Source organism: Sciurus vulgaris (assembly GCF_902686455.1).
Source record: "Sciurus vulgaris genome assembly, chromosome: 2".
Classification (NCBI taxonomy): domain Eukaryota; kingdom Metazoa; phylum Chordata; class Mammalia; order Rodentia; family Sciuridae; genus Sciurus; species Sciurus vulgaris.
In genome coordinates, this window is record NC_136462.1 from 120,089,394 (window position 1) to 120,104,438 (window position 15,045).

A 15,045-nucleotide genomic window follows, 5' to 3' on the forward strand; every position below is an offset into this window, starting at 1 on the left:
CACTCAGCCCCAGGCCTGCACCCCGGGGTGGATCTTGTCAGGCCAAGGCCTACCTGTTGATTCTTCTCAGATGAGGGATACTTCATGTCTGAAAATCCTGTTTGGGGGGGTCTAAAGAAAAAATGGGAAGGTGGAACAGGAACTGGGGGTTGATGGTGGAGGCCATGGGTGGTTATAGAGTCCCTGCCCCTCCTCACTGCCCATCATGTCCTCAGGAGCTGTGGAGGTCCAGGTCCCTGAAGACCCGGTGGTGGCCCTGGTGGGCACCGATGCCACCCTGCACTGCTCCTTCTCGCCTGAGCCTGGCTTCAGCCTGGCACAGCTCAACCTCATCTGGCAGCTGACAGACACCAAACAGCTGGTGCACAGCTTTGCTGAGGGCCGGGACCAGGGCAGTGCCTATGCCAACCGCACCACGCTCTTCCCAGACCTGCTGGCACAGGGCAACGCATCCCTGAGGCTGCAGGGTGTGCGTGTGGCCGATGAAGGCAGCTTCACCTGCTTCGTGAGCATCCGGGACTTTGGCAGCGCTGCTGTCAGCCTGCAGGTGGCAGGTGAGCACCAGGAGTGGGGTGCCATCCTCCTGGACCACTCCTCACCCCTCCCCTGCTACAGCCTCTTACCCACTGCCCAACACTGACCCCAGGACCCAGCCCCATTGCTGACCCCTGTTCTCATGGCCACACGCACCCTTGCCCTGCCCTGCTTCCCCCACCCTTACTGTGTCCTTGACTCCCTGCCCTCTGCCACTCTCCAGCCCCCTACTCAAAGCCCAGCATGACCCTGGATCCCAACAAGGACCTGCGACCTGGGGACATGGTGACCATCACTTGCTCTAGCCACCGGGGCTACCCCGAGGCCGAGGTGTTCTGGCAGGATGGGCAGGGTGCGCCCTTGACTGGCAACGTGACCACGTCGCAGATGGCCAACGAGCAGGGCTTGTTCGACGTGCGCAGTGTGCTGCGGGTGGTGCTGGGCGCTAATGGCACCTACAGCTGCCTGGTTCGCAACCCCGTGCTGCAGCAGGACGCCCATGGCTCTGTCACCATCACAGGTGAGGGGGCAGGTGATCAGTTGGGAAAGGATGGAGGGAGCAACTCCCTCTTTTCTAGACTCTAAACTAGTATCTCAGTAGATTTGGGTGGTCAGAATTAAAAAAAAAAAAAAGAAATCATAGATTTTGGGTATCTCAAAATCTCCCCAACAAGAAGTCCTTAAGGTACTTGCTTTAACGAGCTGATAAGAATTGCTTATAATATTTGCTCTCTTAAGCATACTTGAGGTGGTGCTTATGCTTCTTATATAGAGGACAAAGTACCTGCCTGCAATCTGGAGGAATGGGTAGGAATTCTGGGGCAGTCACAAAGCATGCCCAGGGACATGGTGAGTCTGCTTTCCTACAGGAACTTCTCTGAGTGGTGTAGAGGCATTGCTAAGTCCAAAAGCACTGTCTGATTCTGAAGCCCTGAGAGACAGTGGGGCCTCTTCAGGTGGTTAGCCCCTCTCACCTGGGTCAAGATCAGCCCTACTCCTGCAGGCAGGGATTAGATTAAGGCGGGGGTTGTCTCTGCAGCCCCCATGTGGTCAAGATGCCCCCTAGATCCAAGCTGCCTGTTAATCTCTGGTTTCCAGGTGCACACTCCTTGCATCTGGAGGTGCAAAGAGGGCTCAGATCCACCTTCAGATCAAGGGAGACAGTCACCATCTGTGATTGGTCCTGAGAAGTCTCCGTCTAGTCCTTTCATAGCCAGTTTACTTAAGTCTGACTTCTCAGATACTCCATCTGGGCCATCTGAACTTTCTCAGGGACCTCCTGTATCCCTGAGGTCAGAACAGCAGGTCCTGTGTATCTGCTGCTTCTTCTGTTTTTTCTTCTCTGACTTCTGCCTGATCCTTCAGCCCACCCAGCTTCATATCTCCACCAGTCCCCAGTATATGCATAAACCTCAGGGCTTACTTATTCCTCTTGCTTCTCCCCCTGGAATGTGCTGGGCCTTCCGTGGCCTTCACTTCCTTCCTTCCTTCTTCCCTTCCCTTCCCTCTCCTCCCCTCCCCTCCCCTCCCCTCCCCTCCCCTCCTTTCCCTTCCTTCCCTTCCTTCCTTCTTTCTTTTCTTTCTTTCTTTCTTTCTTTCTTTCTTTCTTTCTTTCTTTCTTTCTTTCTTTCTTTCTTTCTTTCTTTCTTTCTTTCTTTCTTTCTTCCTTTCTTTCCTTCCTTTCCTTTCTCTCTCTCTCTCTCCCTCCCTCCCTGCCTCCCCCCCCCTTTTCTTTTCTTTCTTTTTTTTGGCATAAAGGATTGAACCCAGAGGTGCTTAACCACTCAGCCACATCCCCAGCCCTTTTTTATATTTTTATTTAGAGATGGTCTTGCCGAGTGGCTCAGGTCCTCACTAAATTGCTGAGACTGGCTTTGAATTCACAATCTTCCTGCCTCATCCTCCCTAGCTGCTGGGATTGCAGGTGTGGGCCCCCATGCCCAGCCCATGTCCTTCACTTCTGAGGAACCCAGAGCCAATGCCCATCCTGCTTGTCTTCTAGGGGGCAGGCTCATTCTTCTGTCTCCCTTAGGCATTTCTTTCCCACAAGCCCATGTTCCCACTGCCCAGCCCCTCCCCAAGCCTGAGCCCACCCTCTCCTGGAGACCCCAGCATGTGCCCTGTGAGAGAGTCACTCTGTGCTCCAGGATGTTCAGAGATATCTTGACCTTTCAGAGAACAGCATATGATCTGGAAGTGGAAAACAGTGTGTTCACAGTAAAAACCAAAAAATGTAAGATAGAGTGAGATGGACAGAGAACATGAAGTTTCATCAGAGAGGGGAGAAGAATTTGAGATCATCTGCACCCCAGGGTGCTGCTATGTGGAAAGGGCTTTTGAGTTGTAAGTGTGATTGCAGGAAGAGCATTTACCCCACCCAAGAGAAAATTCTGTATTTTACACTTCGGTAGCTAAGACTTAAGGGGGTTCATTCAGGCTAGTGTTGCCAAGTATATTTCACAAATGAGGAAAGTAAGGTCCAGAGAGAAGAGGGTACTTTTCCAAAACCACAGACTAGCCCTGTGGTTCCGAATCTTTTGGAGGTCAGGCACCTCTTTGAATTTGGATAAATGATAATTGTGATAGTTTGCATATAATTCAGAGGGTTCATGGCCCCTCTAAACTTGTCGGCAGGGGGATCTGTGAACCTTGGCTCCTGCATTCTGCAGCGAGCTGACGAACCAGGATCAGAATCCAGCTTTGGCCTCCCAGCCTAATTATCCCTCCTCCCTGCCAGCCAACCTCCTGGTTTTGTTAGAGCAGGTCTGGCCTACTTTGGAGCCCTTGGCCTGCATTTTGTTCGGGCAGCTTTGTGCTTTGTAAAACATTCTGGGATTCAGACTTTCAGTCCTCCAGCTGGTCTCTCCCACACCTGATGCGGGCAAGCGATGTTGAGTGTGCCCTGCCAAGCCTCTCTGTGGAGAGGGCTTTCTGGAGCAGGAACTGGACACAGAGCCTGAAGAGAAGTCTGAGCCCCAGCTGGCTCTGTCCTTTACTAGGTGAATGAGGGCGAGTCTGATCTGTGTTCCAGGGACCATCATTAGCTTAGAGGTGAATGTAGAAAGAGACACTCCCTTTGAGTATTTCTGCAGCTCTGTCCCCTCCTCTGCTGCTGAAGCCCCATCCTGGGACTTCCAGGTATATTTTCCTTTCTGGGGGCAGTCCTGGGGATTGAACCCAGGGGCACTCTACCATTGAGCTTCATCCCCAGCCTCTTTTAATTTTTTATTTTGAGACAGGGTCTGGCTAATTTGCTGAAGCTGACCTCCTACCTAAGCCTCCTGAGTCACTGGGATTACAGGGGTGTGCCACTGCACCTAGCCAGGGGTTTCTTATGTGTGCTCCTTGAACTGGCCTTCCTGGCGAACCATGACAGCTCCTGCCGACCTAGGTGTGGGGTTTCTTTGCTTCCAATGTCCAGAGCAGCAGTTTTGCCAACATGCTTTTGAAGGTAACACCTGCTGCAAATAGATGCAGTGGGAACTTCGGTGATCTTCTTTACTGCCCATGGCACATCTGTACTGGTGCCTCTGTAGCTGAAGGGTTAAGGACCCTGCTGGCTAAGCTGCGGGTGCCTTCTGCAGAAGCTGCTGGCCGTGTTGCTCACACCCTGGCCACGTGTCTGCAGAGAGCAAAGGAAAGGAGCTCTGTCTTTGCTAGATTTTTTTCTCTTAGGCTCTGCCCAGGACCCAACAAGGGACCTGGCTGGAGGGTGGTGAGGGTGAGAGGCTCATGTAGGGCTGTGCTCAGAACAGCTTCTGATCCTGATCTGGGCTTGGGTTATGCAACTCCTTCTTTTGACATGAGATAACTAACAGGAGGTGCCTCAGTGTTTCACATGACTTCCCCTGGCAGGGCTCTCCCGGACCTGTATGAATCCTTGAGGAAACTCAAACCTCACTCCAGGGCCCTCATCTGGCACAGAACTAAGAATACGTTTTCTGAAAAGGACCACATAGTAAATGTTTTATGGGTCACATACCTTCTCTGCCTCTGCTGCTTTTTCCTTCTGTTCTTCCTCCTCCTCCTTTTTTTTTTTTTTTTTTTTTTTGTAACACTTAACAAATGTAAGAACTAATACTAGCAGCTCAGGGGCTATAGTAAAACAGGCCACAAGCCAGATTTAGCTGACAGGCTATAGTACTGACTCCTGATTCATAGGATAGGGATTTTGCCAGGTGGGGCTGGAGCAGTCAGGAGGGCCTCCCGGGGACATGACTCAAGCTAGGTGGAGAGTTAGGGAGCACTATTTGGAACGGGAAACTGGCAATGGTACAGAGACTAGAAGGAGCCAGGTGTCTCTGCAGAAGGTGGTCAGGATGCCAGTTTGGCTGGTGTAGAGTTTCCTGTAGTGAAACTAGAAGGAAAGGCTGGGAGAGGGTAAGCAGGAGCCAGATCATAGAGATCCCTGAATCATCCAGAGAAAATTGAGGTATTATTCTAAAATCAGTAGGGACCCATAGGAGGTTCTTGAGCATCATTCAACTGCCTTCCAGGTGGAGGCCTGTCTTTGTCAGCTGTAGCTGTGTCAGGGTTTGGCCGGTGATTAGAGAAGAGGCAGCAGGAACTGAAGTGAGCTTCATTCATGGTGTTGGGGCTGTGGGAGCTGCTGTTTGCACCTTGGAGCCAGAGGATCCTGTCCTCAGGGGGGTGGGGCCAGGTATAACGGTTTCCTTCTACCCTCTTCCCCTCTCAGGACAGCCCATGACATTTCCCCCTGAGGCTCTGTGGGTGACCGTGGGGCTGTCTGTCTGTCTCATTGCACTGCTGGTGGCCCTGGCCTTTGTGTGCTGGAGAAAGATCAAACAGAGCTGTGAGGAGGAGAATGCAGGTGAGGAGGGGGTGCATGTGGGAACACACATGCAGTGTCTTGGGGTGAGTTCCCGTCTTGATCCCTTTTGTACTGCTACGACAGAGTATCAGGGACCAGGTAAGATAAAGAACAGAAAGATATCGTCTCATGGTTCTGGAGACTGGGAAGTCCGAAAACAAGGAGCTAGCCTTGTGTTGTCACTTGACAGAAGGTAAGAGGGGACAGCACCAATCCCACTCATGAGGGTGGGGCCCTCAGGACCTAATCAACTTTTTGAAATGTCCTACATCTTAATACTGTGACATGGCAATCAAATTTCAGCATGAGTTTTGAAGGGGCCAGACATTCAAACCATAGCAGTTGCTGGGTCTGTGATGTCACTTGGACAGTGACAGAATGGCTAGAACATAAATGGGACTCAATTGAGACCTTGAGGCTTAGTATGTCGTGTGTGTACGAGTGTGGGCCTGCCTGTCAGTGTGCAGATATGGCAGATGAACCTAGATATGGGTGTGACTGGAAGGTGGGTGTGTAAGGCCCTTGTGTGGTGCTACAAGGGGATGAGTGTGTCTGTGTAAACAAGTGTGACTGAGTGTATGAGTTGCATGTGTGTGTGTGTTTGTGAGCAAGAGCAGGTTTAGAGTGTGGAAATGAGGCTGCATATTATGATCCTTGTAGTGGGTTTATACATCACCGGGTAAGTGCATCTACCTTGGTGTGCAGAGCATTAAGCTGCTGCTCTTGTGGGCTGAGTTGACTTTGGGGAATGGTAGCTGGGTGAGTGGACATTGGTGGGTGGTACAGGGGCAAACAGATCAACAGAGGCATGAGCCAAGGTGTCAGAAAGGAGAGTAAGGTGGGCACAGTGGCACATACCTATAATTTCAGTGACTGGGGAGGCTGAGGCAAGAGGATCGAGAGTTCAAAGCCAGCCTCAGCAACTTAGCGAGGCACTAAGCAACTCAGTGAGGCCCTGACGCCAAATAAAATACAAAATAGGGCTGGGGATGTGGCTCAGTGGTTGAGTGCCCCTGAGTTCAATCTCTGGTACCAAAAAAAAAAAAAAAAAGAAAGGAGAGTGGGGAAGAAATGGGTCAGGTGCAGGTAGGTGGGTGCCTGTGCCACCGATGGCTGGGTGGGCTGGTGGAAGCAGGGCGGGTAGACAGGTCAGGGCACACGTTGGAGGGCAGTGGTTGACTGGGTTGTGAGTGAGTGCTAAGTGGATGGGGTGGGTGGACTGAGGAGGAGTTAGTGAATGGGCCTTGGCTGGGTGAGTGGTGGGCTCCAGGCTGGGCGCCTGTTCAGCCTGTCCCAGGCTCAGCTCTGCTCTGGTCTCAAGCCCCAACCCCATGCCTGGCATTTGGATTGTAGGCGATGTCCCAGGTGGGAAAGTGTAGGGATGAAAGTGGGGCTGGGAAAGCATTTTGTTCACTCTGAGTTCTTGTCTTCCAGGAGCTGAGGACCAGGATGGGGATGGGGAAGGATCCAAGACAGGTGGGTCTGAACTTGGAGTTGACCCCTTGTTTGTGGGGACACAAGGAAAGAAGAGAAAACTTTGGGAGCTGAAGGGGCCAGATTTGCTTTGAGGTTTGAGTGAAGTGCATCCCCTGAACTGAGGCCTCCCATCCTGGAGTCTGTGCTTTGCTTAGAGGTGGATCTCCTGATCCCCTCCCATGAGCTGCTTCATTTCTCCTGTCTACCTTGGCCCAGGCACCAGGGCTGATGCCACATTATTGACCCTGAACTCTACAGTTTGGGGGCTTCCAAGGGGCAGGAGCAGGGCCTCAGAAGACAGGGCCGACTGAACTGTCTCCTACAAACAGTAGCCTTCAGCAAGTTCGTTTCCTTATGTGTAAAATGGGCATAACAACAGGTTCTTAAGTTTTCTAGGTTGACTTAAATGAGATAATACATATGGAAGAAGACCTAGTACCATACCTGGTGCCTAGTAAGTGCTTAATGCATTGGAATCCTGTTGCCTTTAGGCACACAGCTTAGGGCGGTCCTCTTCTTGTTAGAGTCTGTGTCACTTTGGGTGAGGCGCTTTACTCCTCCAGGCTTTAGTTCCCATCTATAAAATCATCATCCTGACCCTTCCCTGATGGCACCAGTGCTCTTTTGAAGTTTTCTTCAGTGACTTCATAGGAAAGTGCTTTGCCAAGGATCTGGTGCTGGAAAGCCTGGAGACCTGCTTGGGGTGGGTGCTGAGACCCTGGTACCCTGCAACCACTGGAGGCCTCGCTTCCAGGGGCGCCTAGGCTGGGGGAGGCAGGTTCTCACCAGGTCATTTGGGATGGTTCCAGTTGACACCACTTCCCTCCCCACCCCCGCAAATGGAAGGGCAGGAGATTGACACCTGGGGACTGCTGTAAATTATGCCAATTAATTCTCCACGTGTTGGTGCCCGTGTGGCAGGCGTGGAGACAGCCCTGGGATCAGGCCTCATTTTTCATGCTTAGAGGCAGATGTCATTGGCAGAAGGGAGGGAGTGGGGAGAACAGGGTGGGGCAGAGAGTTGGTCAGCCTCAGTTTCACATGATCCTGGGCTCCCCTGGGACATCTGCAAATATGCCAGCTTCCTTTTGCTCCTCATTCCATTGTTTGTAGAGAGAGCTCAGTGCAATTCCACTTCTCCGACTTGCTGCAGACCCAAGTGTTTGTCCCCAGTCTGTAGATGCAGAAAACTGATGCTCAGAGAGGAGTGACAAGCCACAGAGTGGAGCTGGGACTTATGGACTGAGGCTTGGGATGGCTCCCTAGGACTCCTCCCCTGGTGCAGCAATGGTGTCCCCATCCTGCCCATCTCTTCCTCTTGCCCCTTCCTCTAGTCCTTCCCTCTCTTACTTCTCCCGCCTCTTGTCACTCCCCACCGTTCCCATTTTCCATGGTTTCTTCCTCACCGCAGTCTCCTTCCCTTTTTTTTTGCAGCCCTACGGCCTCTGAAACACTCTGAGAGCAAAGAAGGTAAAGACATACGGTGCTGAGATTGCCTGTCTGTGCATTCTTGCATTGCATTTAGGAGGCTGAGGAGGGTGGGTGGTCATCACCCTTCAGTGGTGACCTGAGGCTTCCCCAAAAGAGCAAGCTCAACCTTCCCCTGGTGAGATGGCAGAGGGCTGAACGACCCAAGTCCTAGCTGCTCCAGTGGACCCAAATGTGACAGTGGCTTACCCAGGCCAGGTATTTCTTTCTCTCTCTTGTAATAGTCTGAGCATAGCTAGTCATAAAGCAGCTGATGACCTGGGCCAGGTTCCATTTTCCAGGATTCTGCCCTCTTCAACTTGAAGCTCCATCCCTAGGTCCAACAGGCCATTCCAGCTCCACACCCTCTCCAAAGGCAAGAGGGGAAGAGGAGGGAAGGAAACGTGTCTTTCTAGGGCTTGACTAGAAATAGCTCACTTTGCTTCTGCTTGCATCCCGTTGGGCAGAACCTGGTCACATGATCCCTAACTCAGGTGAGACTGGAAATAGTTTCTGGCTGGACATTCACATTCCTGGTCAATATCAACTGTCATTATTATTCATATTATTATAACATCAATGGTTATATTAGGGAATGTAGGGAATAAATTGTCTCCTTCTTTATTGTTTGGAACCAAATGAGCATAGAAGGATTGAGCAGAGTGGGATCACAAAAATGTTCGTTTGGTGCCTGAAGAGAGCTGCTGGAGAATGTGGCCCTGGGGGTGAAGCAGTGGGCTTCCTAATCCTTCCCCGCAGAGAGGCAACCTGCCCGCCCTTCCCCAGTCTGGCCATGCTGGATAACTGGAGAGCAGTGCCCAGATGGGAAAGCTACTTTCCCTGGGGGCACATAGAGCCCAAAGTTTGGGAGAGGCAGGGGCAGGGTAACACGTCTGGGGTCTTCTTCTAAATATTCTGCTCAGGCCAAGATGTGGAGAGAGGCCTTGGGGGAGTTGTTCTTCCACAGGGAGGTCAAAAGCCAGAGTGGAGGAGGCTCCCCACAGCTGTCTTCTTGGGGGTATCCATGTGGGGTGGGGAAATTGGGAAAAGCCTTCCTGCTGGAGGAGGGAATCGGGCCAGGCCTTGGAGGGCAGGGCAGAGGGGAAAGCATGGCTCTACGCCCAGGGCCTCATGAGAGGGAGCTGTGCAGGGTGATGGACTGGTGTCTGTGGCCAGTCACTCACACATACTCTCCACCTGATACAATGTGACCTGGTGCTTGGGCTTCTGGCATAATCCCAAGACTACAACTTCTTACATTTAATGCTTCCCACCCCACCCCTCCCTTTTTTTTCTTCCCTCATAATGCAGATGATGGACAAGAAATAGCTTGACCAGGAGCTGCTGCCCCTGCCTGGGAGCTTCCACCCTCTGACTGCATTGGGGCCTCAACGTGAGCCTTCCCCCAACCGATGAGTCCTGTTCTGGCAGGTCTGCCTGTTCTCCAGAGGATGCGGTACAGAGACGACCCTGCAGCCTTATTTCTTCAATGACCACAATTCCCAAGTCATCCTGCTGCCTTATAACTCCATCAACACAACACCAAATCATCCTGCTGCCTTTTATGGACATAACACACAGACCACCCCACCTCCTATCCTTCCAAAGCCACATGGGCCATCGGGTGGCCTTTTTTCTCCAAAGGACACAATATTCAGACTAACCTCATGCCTTATTTCTCCAGACACACACTACACAGTCACCCCTTGTCTTGTTTTCCCATGGCCCTGATACACTAGTTACCATTTCTCAGCCCTTTTCCCATCCTGTGTATAATCACCTCTCATTGAGTCTTGAAACTGTCTCTCCTGCCTCCTCTTGCTCTGGCCCTGGCCTTGGCCTTGGCCTTGGCCTTTTCCCTCCCCCACTGAGACTGGTCATGCTCCCAGCCACACACAACAGGTGTGCAGAGACCTGCAGCAGCACGTGCTGGACCACGTGCACACCCCCCACCCTTCTGGTCTTCCCTGCACTGCCCTGGGCTGTGCCCCATGAGGCCCTCTCCTCTGCCAGCCTCCCCGTAGGAAGCTGGCATTGGTCACACTGGTTCTCTGGGGGGGTCTGTAGAAGGCTCCCTGGGGGTGAGCTTTTATTCCTCTGCTTTTCCCACCTTTGGAGGTTTTGTTCCTTTTCCTTACCTTGTGAATTAATGTTTGTTGAGCAACCACAGGTGTCAGCATTGTGTTGGATGCTGGGGGTCCTGGGTGGGAGGCTGAGTCTCTCCCTCAGGCTCTCCTCCTCCAGCTGGGAAACAGACAACTCACTGTGCTGTGGCCTGCCGTTCCTGCCCTGCTCCCTACTGCACCCTCTGTGCCCACAGCTTCTGAGATACCTCACCCCCATCCCATCCCTGCCCCTCACCCAGAGCTTGGGGTGGGGCAGAATCCTGGAGAGAGGGATGCAGCCCTTGCCACACTGGAGAAGCTGGTGGTTTTGGAGGGTCTTCCCAGGTGCGCTGCAGGCTGGAGGCTGAAGCCTCTGGACCTTGGGTAGCAGCCTCACAGGCAAAGTGGGGGACCCCTTCTCACTGACTGGAGCCCAGGGAAAGAAGGGACTGCTTCCTCATCACGGTGCTATTCTGAAGCCAGAGCGTGCACCTCCTGGCATGTCTCTGGCCAGCCCCCGGCCTCCAGTAGAGTAGAACTGCTCATGTTCTCACCCTCCTGATACCATCTCTCCCAACCTTGGGAGTGGAAGACACGAGGATTTCTAATTTAAATGTGGACTCTATAAACTGGGGGTGTATTTTGGGAAAAATAAATGCCTTTGTCAAAAGCCTTTCCTCTGAAATGTCTGGATGTAGTGGGAAGGGGCTCAGTTCTCAGCAGGAAGGAACCCTCCTGGACATTTTGGGCTAGGGGTTCCTGGGTCTCCATGGCCCTGTGACTCTTAGTTTTCTGGCCTCAGTTTCTTTCTTGAAAAAGTGAAGTTGACTGACCTGTTTGTGGGGGGCTCATCCCACTCATGGGAGTGTCACCAATTTCTTTGCCTCACAAAACTAATCCTGGGCTTGTTTAGGGCCTCTGCTAATGTCCCCATTTTTCAGAGAGGGGAACTGGGGCCCAGGAAGATGCTGACACCAGGAAAAGGAGTTCTATGTGGTATCGACTGACCCCGTGGGATGTGTGCCAGGCTGAGGCTCCTAGGCCTAGGCCCCCCCCCCTTTTTTTTTAATACTGAGGATTGAACCCAAGGGTGCGTAACCACTGAGCCACATCCCCAGCCCTTTTTTTATTTTCTATTTGAGACAGGATCTCACTAAGTTGCTGAGGCTGGCTTTGAACTCGTGATCCTGCCTCAGTGTCCTGAGCTGCTGGGTTATAGGCATGCACCTGGGTACCAGTCCCAAGCCCTACTTCTGCCCTGTGATGCCCAGGTGAACACTTGACCTTTTCTGGGCCTTAGTTTACTTGGATGAAAAATGGGTTGAAATTTTAACCACTGTCATGGAGGAAATCTGAGAGGAGGGATACATGTGGCAGGTTTCCAGAACCAGGTTCAGGGAGCTCACAGAGTGAGCTCACAGAGTGTACTGCATTCCTTTGCCTCTGGGCGGCACTGGGCCAGTGGTCTTTCTCAGAGCTTTGCAGGCCCTGGGGCAGCACGAGAAGGCTGGGTTGGGGTCAGGATGCTTGGCTTTTTTTTTTTTTTTTTTTTTTTTTAATATATTTTTTTTTAGTTTTTGATAGATTTTTATTTTATTTGTTTATTTTTATGTGGTGCTGAGAATCAAACCCAGTACCTCACATGTGCTAGGCAAGCACTCTACCACTGAGCCACAACCCCAGCCCCAGGATGCTTGGCTTTTAACCGTGACTCACCTACTTATTAGTATCCCTCATACCTTTGAACCTTAATTTCTTCATAGAACGGGTAACAAGTCCTCTTCTGAAGCATGTGACATTCCTTACAAACTGGAGGCTTTATTGGCTCTAGGAATAACATAAATCACCTTGCTCAAAGTCCCAGTGCTGCTCTGGGTAGAAGATTGGCCTTGCCCCTCGTGCCCTTGAATGTGTTGCTTCACCTCATGGGGCTTTGATCCCCACCTGAAATGGGTAGGCAATAAAGTGCTTGTTTTAAAGGATAAGAAGCTACTGCATGGGATTGGAGTTGTGGCTCTGTGGTAGAGCACTTGCCTGGCATGTGTGAGTCCCTGGTTTCAATACTCAGCACCACATATAAGTAAATAAAAAATCCAAATAAAAAAACTAAAAAATTTTAAAAAGTAGAAGGTACTGAAGAGTGTCAAGTGCTGGGCACCTGTGTGGGTGGGTTCTTCCCCTTTTTGCAACAGGCCATGCACTGTTGCTCTCTGGTGATTTTGTAGATTGACCACAATCACCCAGAGCTGTCTGCACCTCTTTGCCCATCTGTAAAACAGGAGCAATGACCAATGCTTTTTCTTTCTTGTCAGGGCTGGGCTAAGGCTCAGACTTGCTATATCAAGTGCTTGAAGGAGGGACCCAGCAGCTATGGGACTTGCCTGTGAGCTTAGGGGAGAGGAGAGTGGTCGCCAAGTTCCTCAGTGACGAGTACCATCAAGAGCAGTATTTTCAGCTGCCCTTCCTGGGCAAAGCTCCAATTCCTGCATTTTAATGGAGAAATAATTCTCACAGTGCGACAAGCTGTAGCCTGCAGGTGTCACATTCATATTAGAGGGGACAGAGTGAGGGTTCATTTGCCTGGCTTGAGGTGTGACCGGAATTCGCCTCCAGGACCATTTGTAACCAGGACTGTGAAGACCAATTAGTGGGCCTGACCACTTGCCATTCTGAGGGAGGAGCTGGGGGAGGGGTGGAGGTGGTGTGCTGGGGACCCCTGAGTCATCCCGCTTCTTTTACTTGCTTGTCACAGAGTGTTCTGTTTACACACGCAGACACAAACGATGCCTTCTCTGGGGGTCTATTCAGGGAGAGACACTCGCCCTTGCTCTGTTCCTGAGTGGGGTGTTGGCATGTGTGGGCCATTGAGCAGAGAGCCTTGTCCCTCCTGAACAGGGCAATGTCTAAAGGTCTAGTTGTAAAGTCCAAGTTTTAAACTGAGACATGAAGCCAGAGTTTGCCCCAAGTAGCCAAAATGCTGGCCTCCAAATGCAAGGGACTAGGAGAAACAGGAGCTGGAGGCTGGGGTGCTGGGGTGCTGGGGTCGGGGTGGGCACAGGGTGTGGAGCCGGTGGGCAGCAGACCAAACAACACATGCAGACAATACGGAAATGAAGATAATTTCCCCACTCAGAGGGAAGTGTTGCTTAGGGTTTGCTATCCTTCCAGACTTTTCTCGAGGCTTCCACATTTATAAAAATGCAAACCTACGTATTAATCTGGCAACTTTTTCAGTTTTTTGGTAGTATTTTCCCAAGTCAGTTCTAGAGTGCCCTCCTTGCTTTAGCTTTATATGGATGTGTAACTCACCATCTTGTGTTTTAAAGATGCTAATCCCCAGTGTGTGGTTCCATGAATTTTTACACAAACATCTACTCAAATGACTACTTCTCAGATAGGGATGTAGAACAATTCTGGAATTCCAGAAAATTCCCTTGCATCCCTTCTCAGTCAGCGTCCCTACCTGGAGATACTCTTCTGGCTGCTTTCCCCTTGGATTAGTTTTGCTTGCTCTTGAACTTTGCATAAATGGAATCCTACAGTGCCTACTATTTTGTAACTAGCTTCTTGCAAAGATCTCCTTTATTCCTTTTAAGTGGCTACGTAGCATCTCAGTGCTGCTATTCTAGAATATATTTTGCCGGTTCCTATGGTTTGGGTATAAATAATGCAGCCTTGTACTTCAATTTCCACAAAATGGAGTCCTAGAAGTGGGATCTCTGGATGCATTTTAAATGCTGGTAGAGTTGCCAATTATTTGGGCTTTCTTTTAAGCCAGCCCCACGTAAGAACGTGCCAGCAAAGAATACAGGGTCACTAGCGAAACTGATCCTAGACAGAGCAAGAACTATGCTTGGAATTCATGCTCCAGCTGGGCTCTCAGGGATTCTCAGGGTGGAGCCCAGACTCAGCAGTGGGCAGGGCCTATGGTTATCCCACCCTCACATCCCCTCTGGACTGCAGCATCTGCTGGTGGCCACAGTCTCCTCAGTTCCCTAGGAGCTGTCCTTTGTCTTGGGGCCCCAGTCCCAGGATGAGTGGGTCTGCCTTCTGCTGGATGATGTGAACATTGCGCAGCAGCCTGAGCATGTGCCAAGGTTGGACTGAGCTCTGTGCCCAGAAGAGTGACCATAATTGATGGAGAAATTTCATCAGCATCTTGCTGGACGAGGTGCCTCAGGGCAAGCGAAATCTTCTGCATTTGTGTCTGACAGTGTTCATAACATACCATTTGGCTCTACCAGCTCCAGGTAATTATGGTGACACCATTTCATCATTAGAAGCAGTGCTTTGACAGAGCAGAGAAAAGCCTGGGTTTCATAGGGCCTGCAGACAGAAGATCTGTGATCTTTCCCCCAGCCTTTCCCTTGTATCTGAGTAGCAAAATATCACCTTCACCTCAACCTCCCTCAGCTAATAAGATTTCTCCACCCCATAACCCTCTGGATGTCTTTCGTCATTGTTCCTTTTAGATTGAGCCCCTGACTTGGATCATAATATTTCTGCTCATAATTGGTCAGCCTCTCACCTCCTCAATCCTATTTACTATGCTCCTAGTGATACAGTTCCAGATCTCTTTAGTCCAGTAGTTTTCAACCTTGGCTACACATTAAAATCACTTAGGGGTTTTTT

General features: G+C 51.0%; 1 protein-coding gene across 4 annotated transcripts in view; it reads left to right on the top strand.

The window, feature by feature from the left end:
- CD276 (CD276 molecule) overlaps nt 1-11,086 on the top strand; it is a 29,147-nt gene extending 18,061 nt beyond the window's left edge. For 3 of the 4 annotated variants that reach the window (XM_079129607.1, XM_079129610.1, XM_079129609.1), the window contains 7 exons: nt 216-554; nt 758-1,054; nt 5,231-5,365; nt 6,800-6,841; nt 8,276-8,311; nt 8,647-8,802; nt 9,620-11,086. In XM_079129607.1, coding sequence (XP_078985733.1) covers nt 216-554; nt 758-1,054; nt 5,231-5,365; nt 6,800-6,841; nt 8,276-8,311; nt 8,647-8,735 — 938 coding nt within the window. In that variant the 3' untranslated portion in view covers nt 8,736-8,802; nt 9,620-11,086. The remainder of the gene's footprint in view (nt 1-215; nt 555-757; nt 1,055-5,230; nt 5,366-6,799; nt 6,842-8,275; nt 8,312-8,646; nt 8,803-9,619) is intronic. The other variant, XM_079129608.1, reaches the window with a different exon arrangement.
- Nucleotides 11,087-15,045: the final 3,959 nt, after the last annotated feature.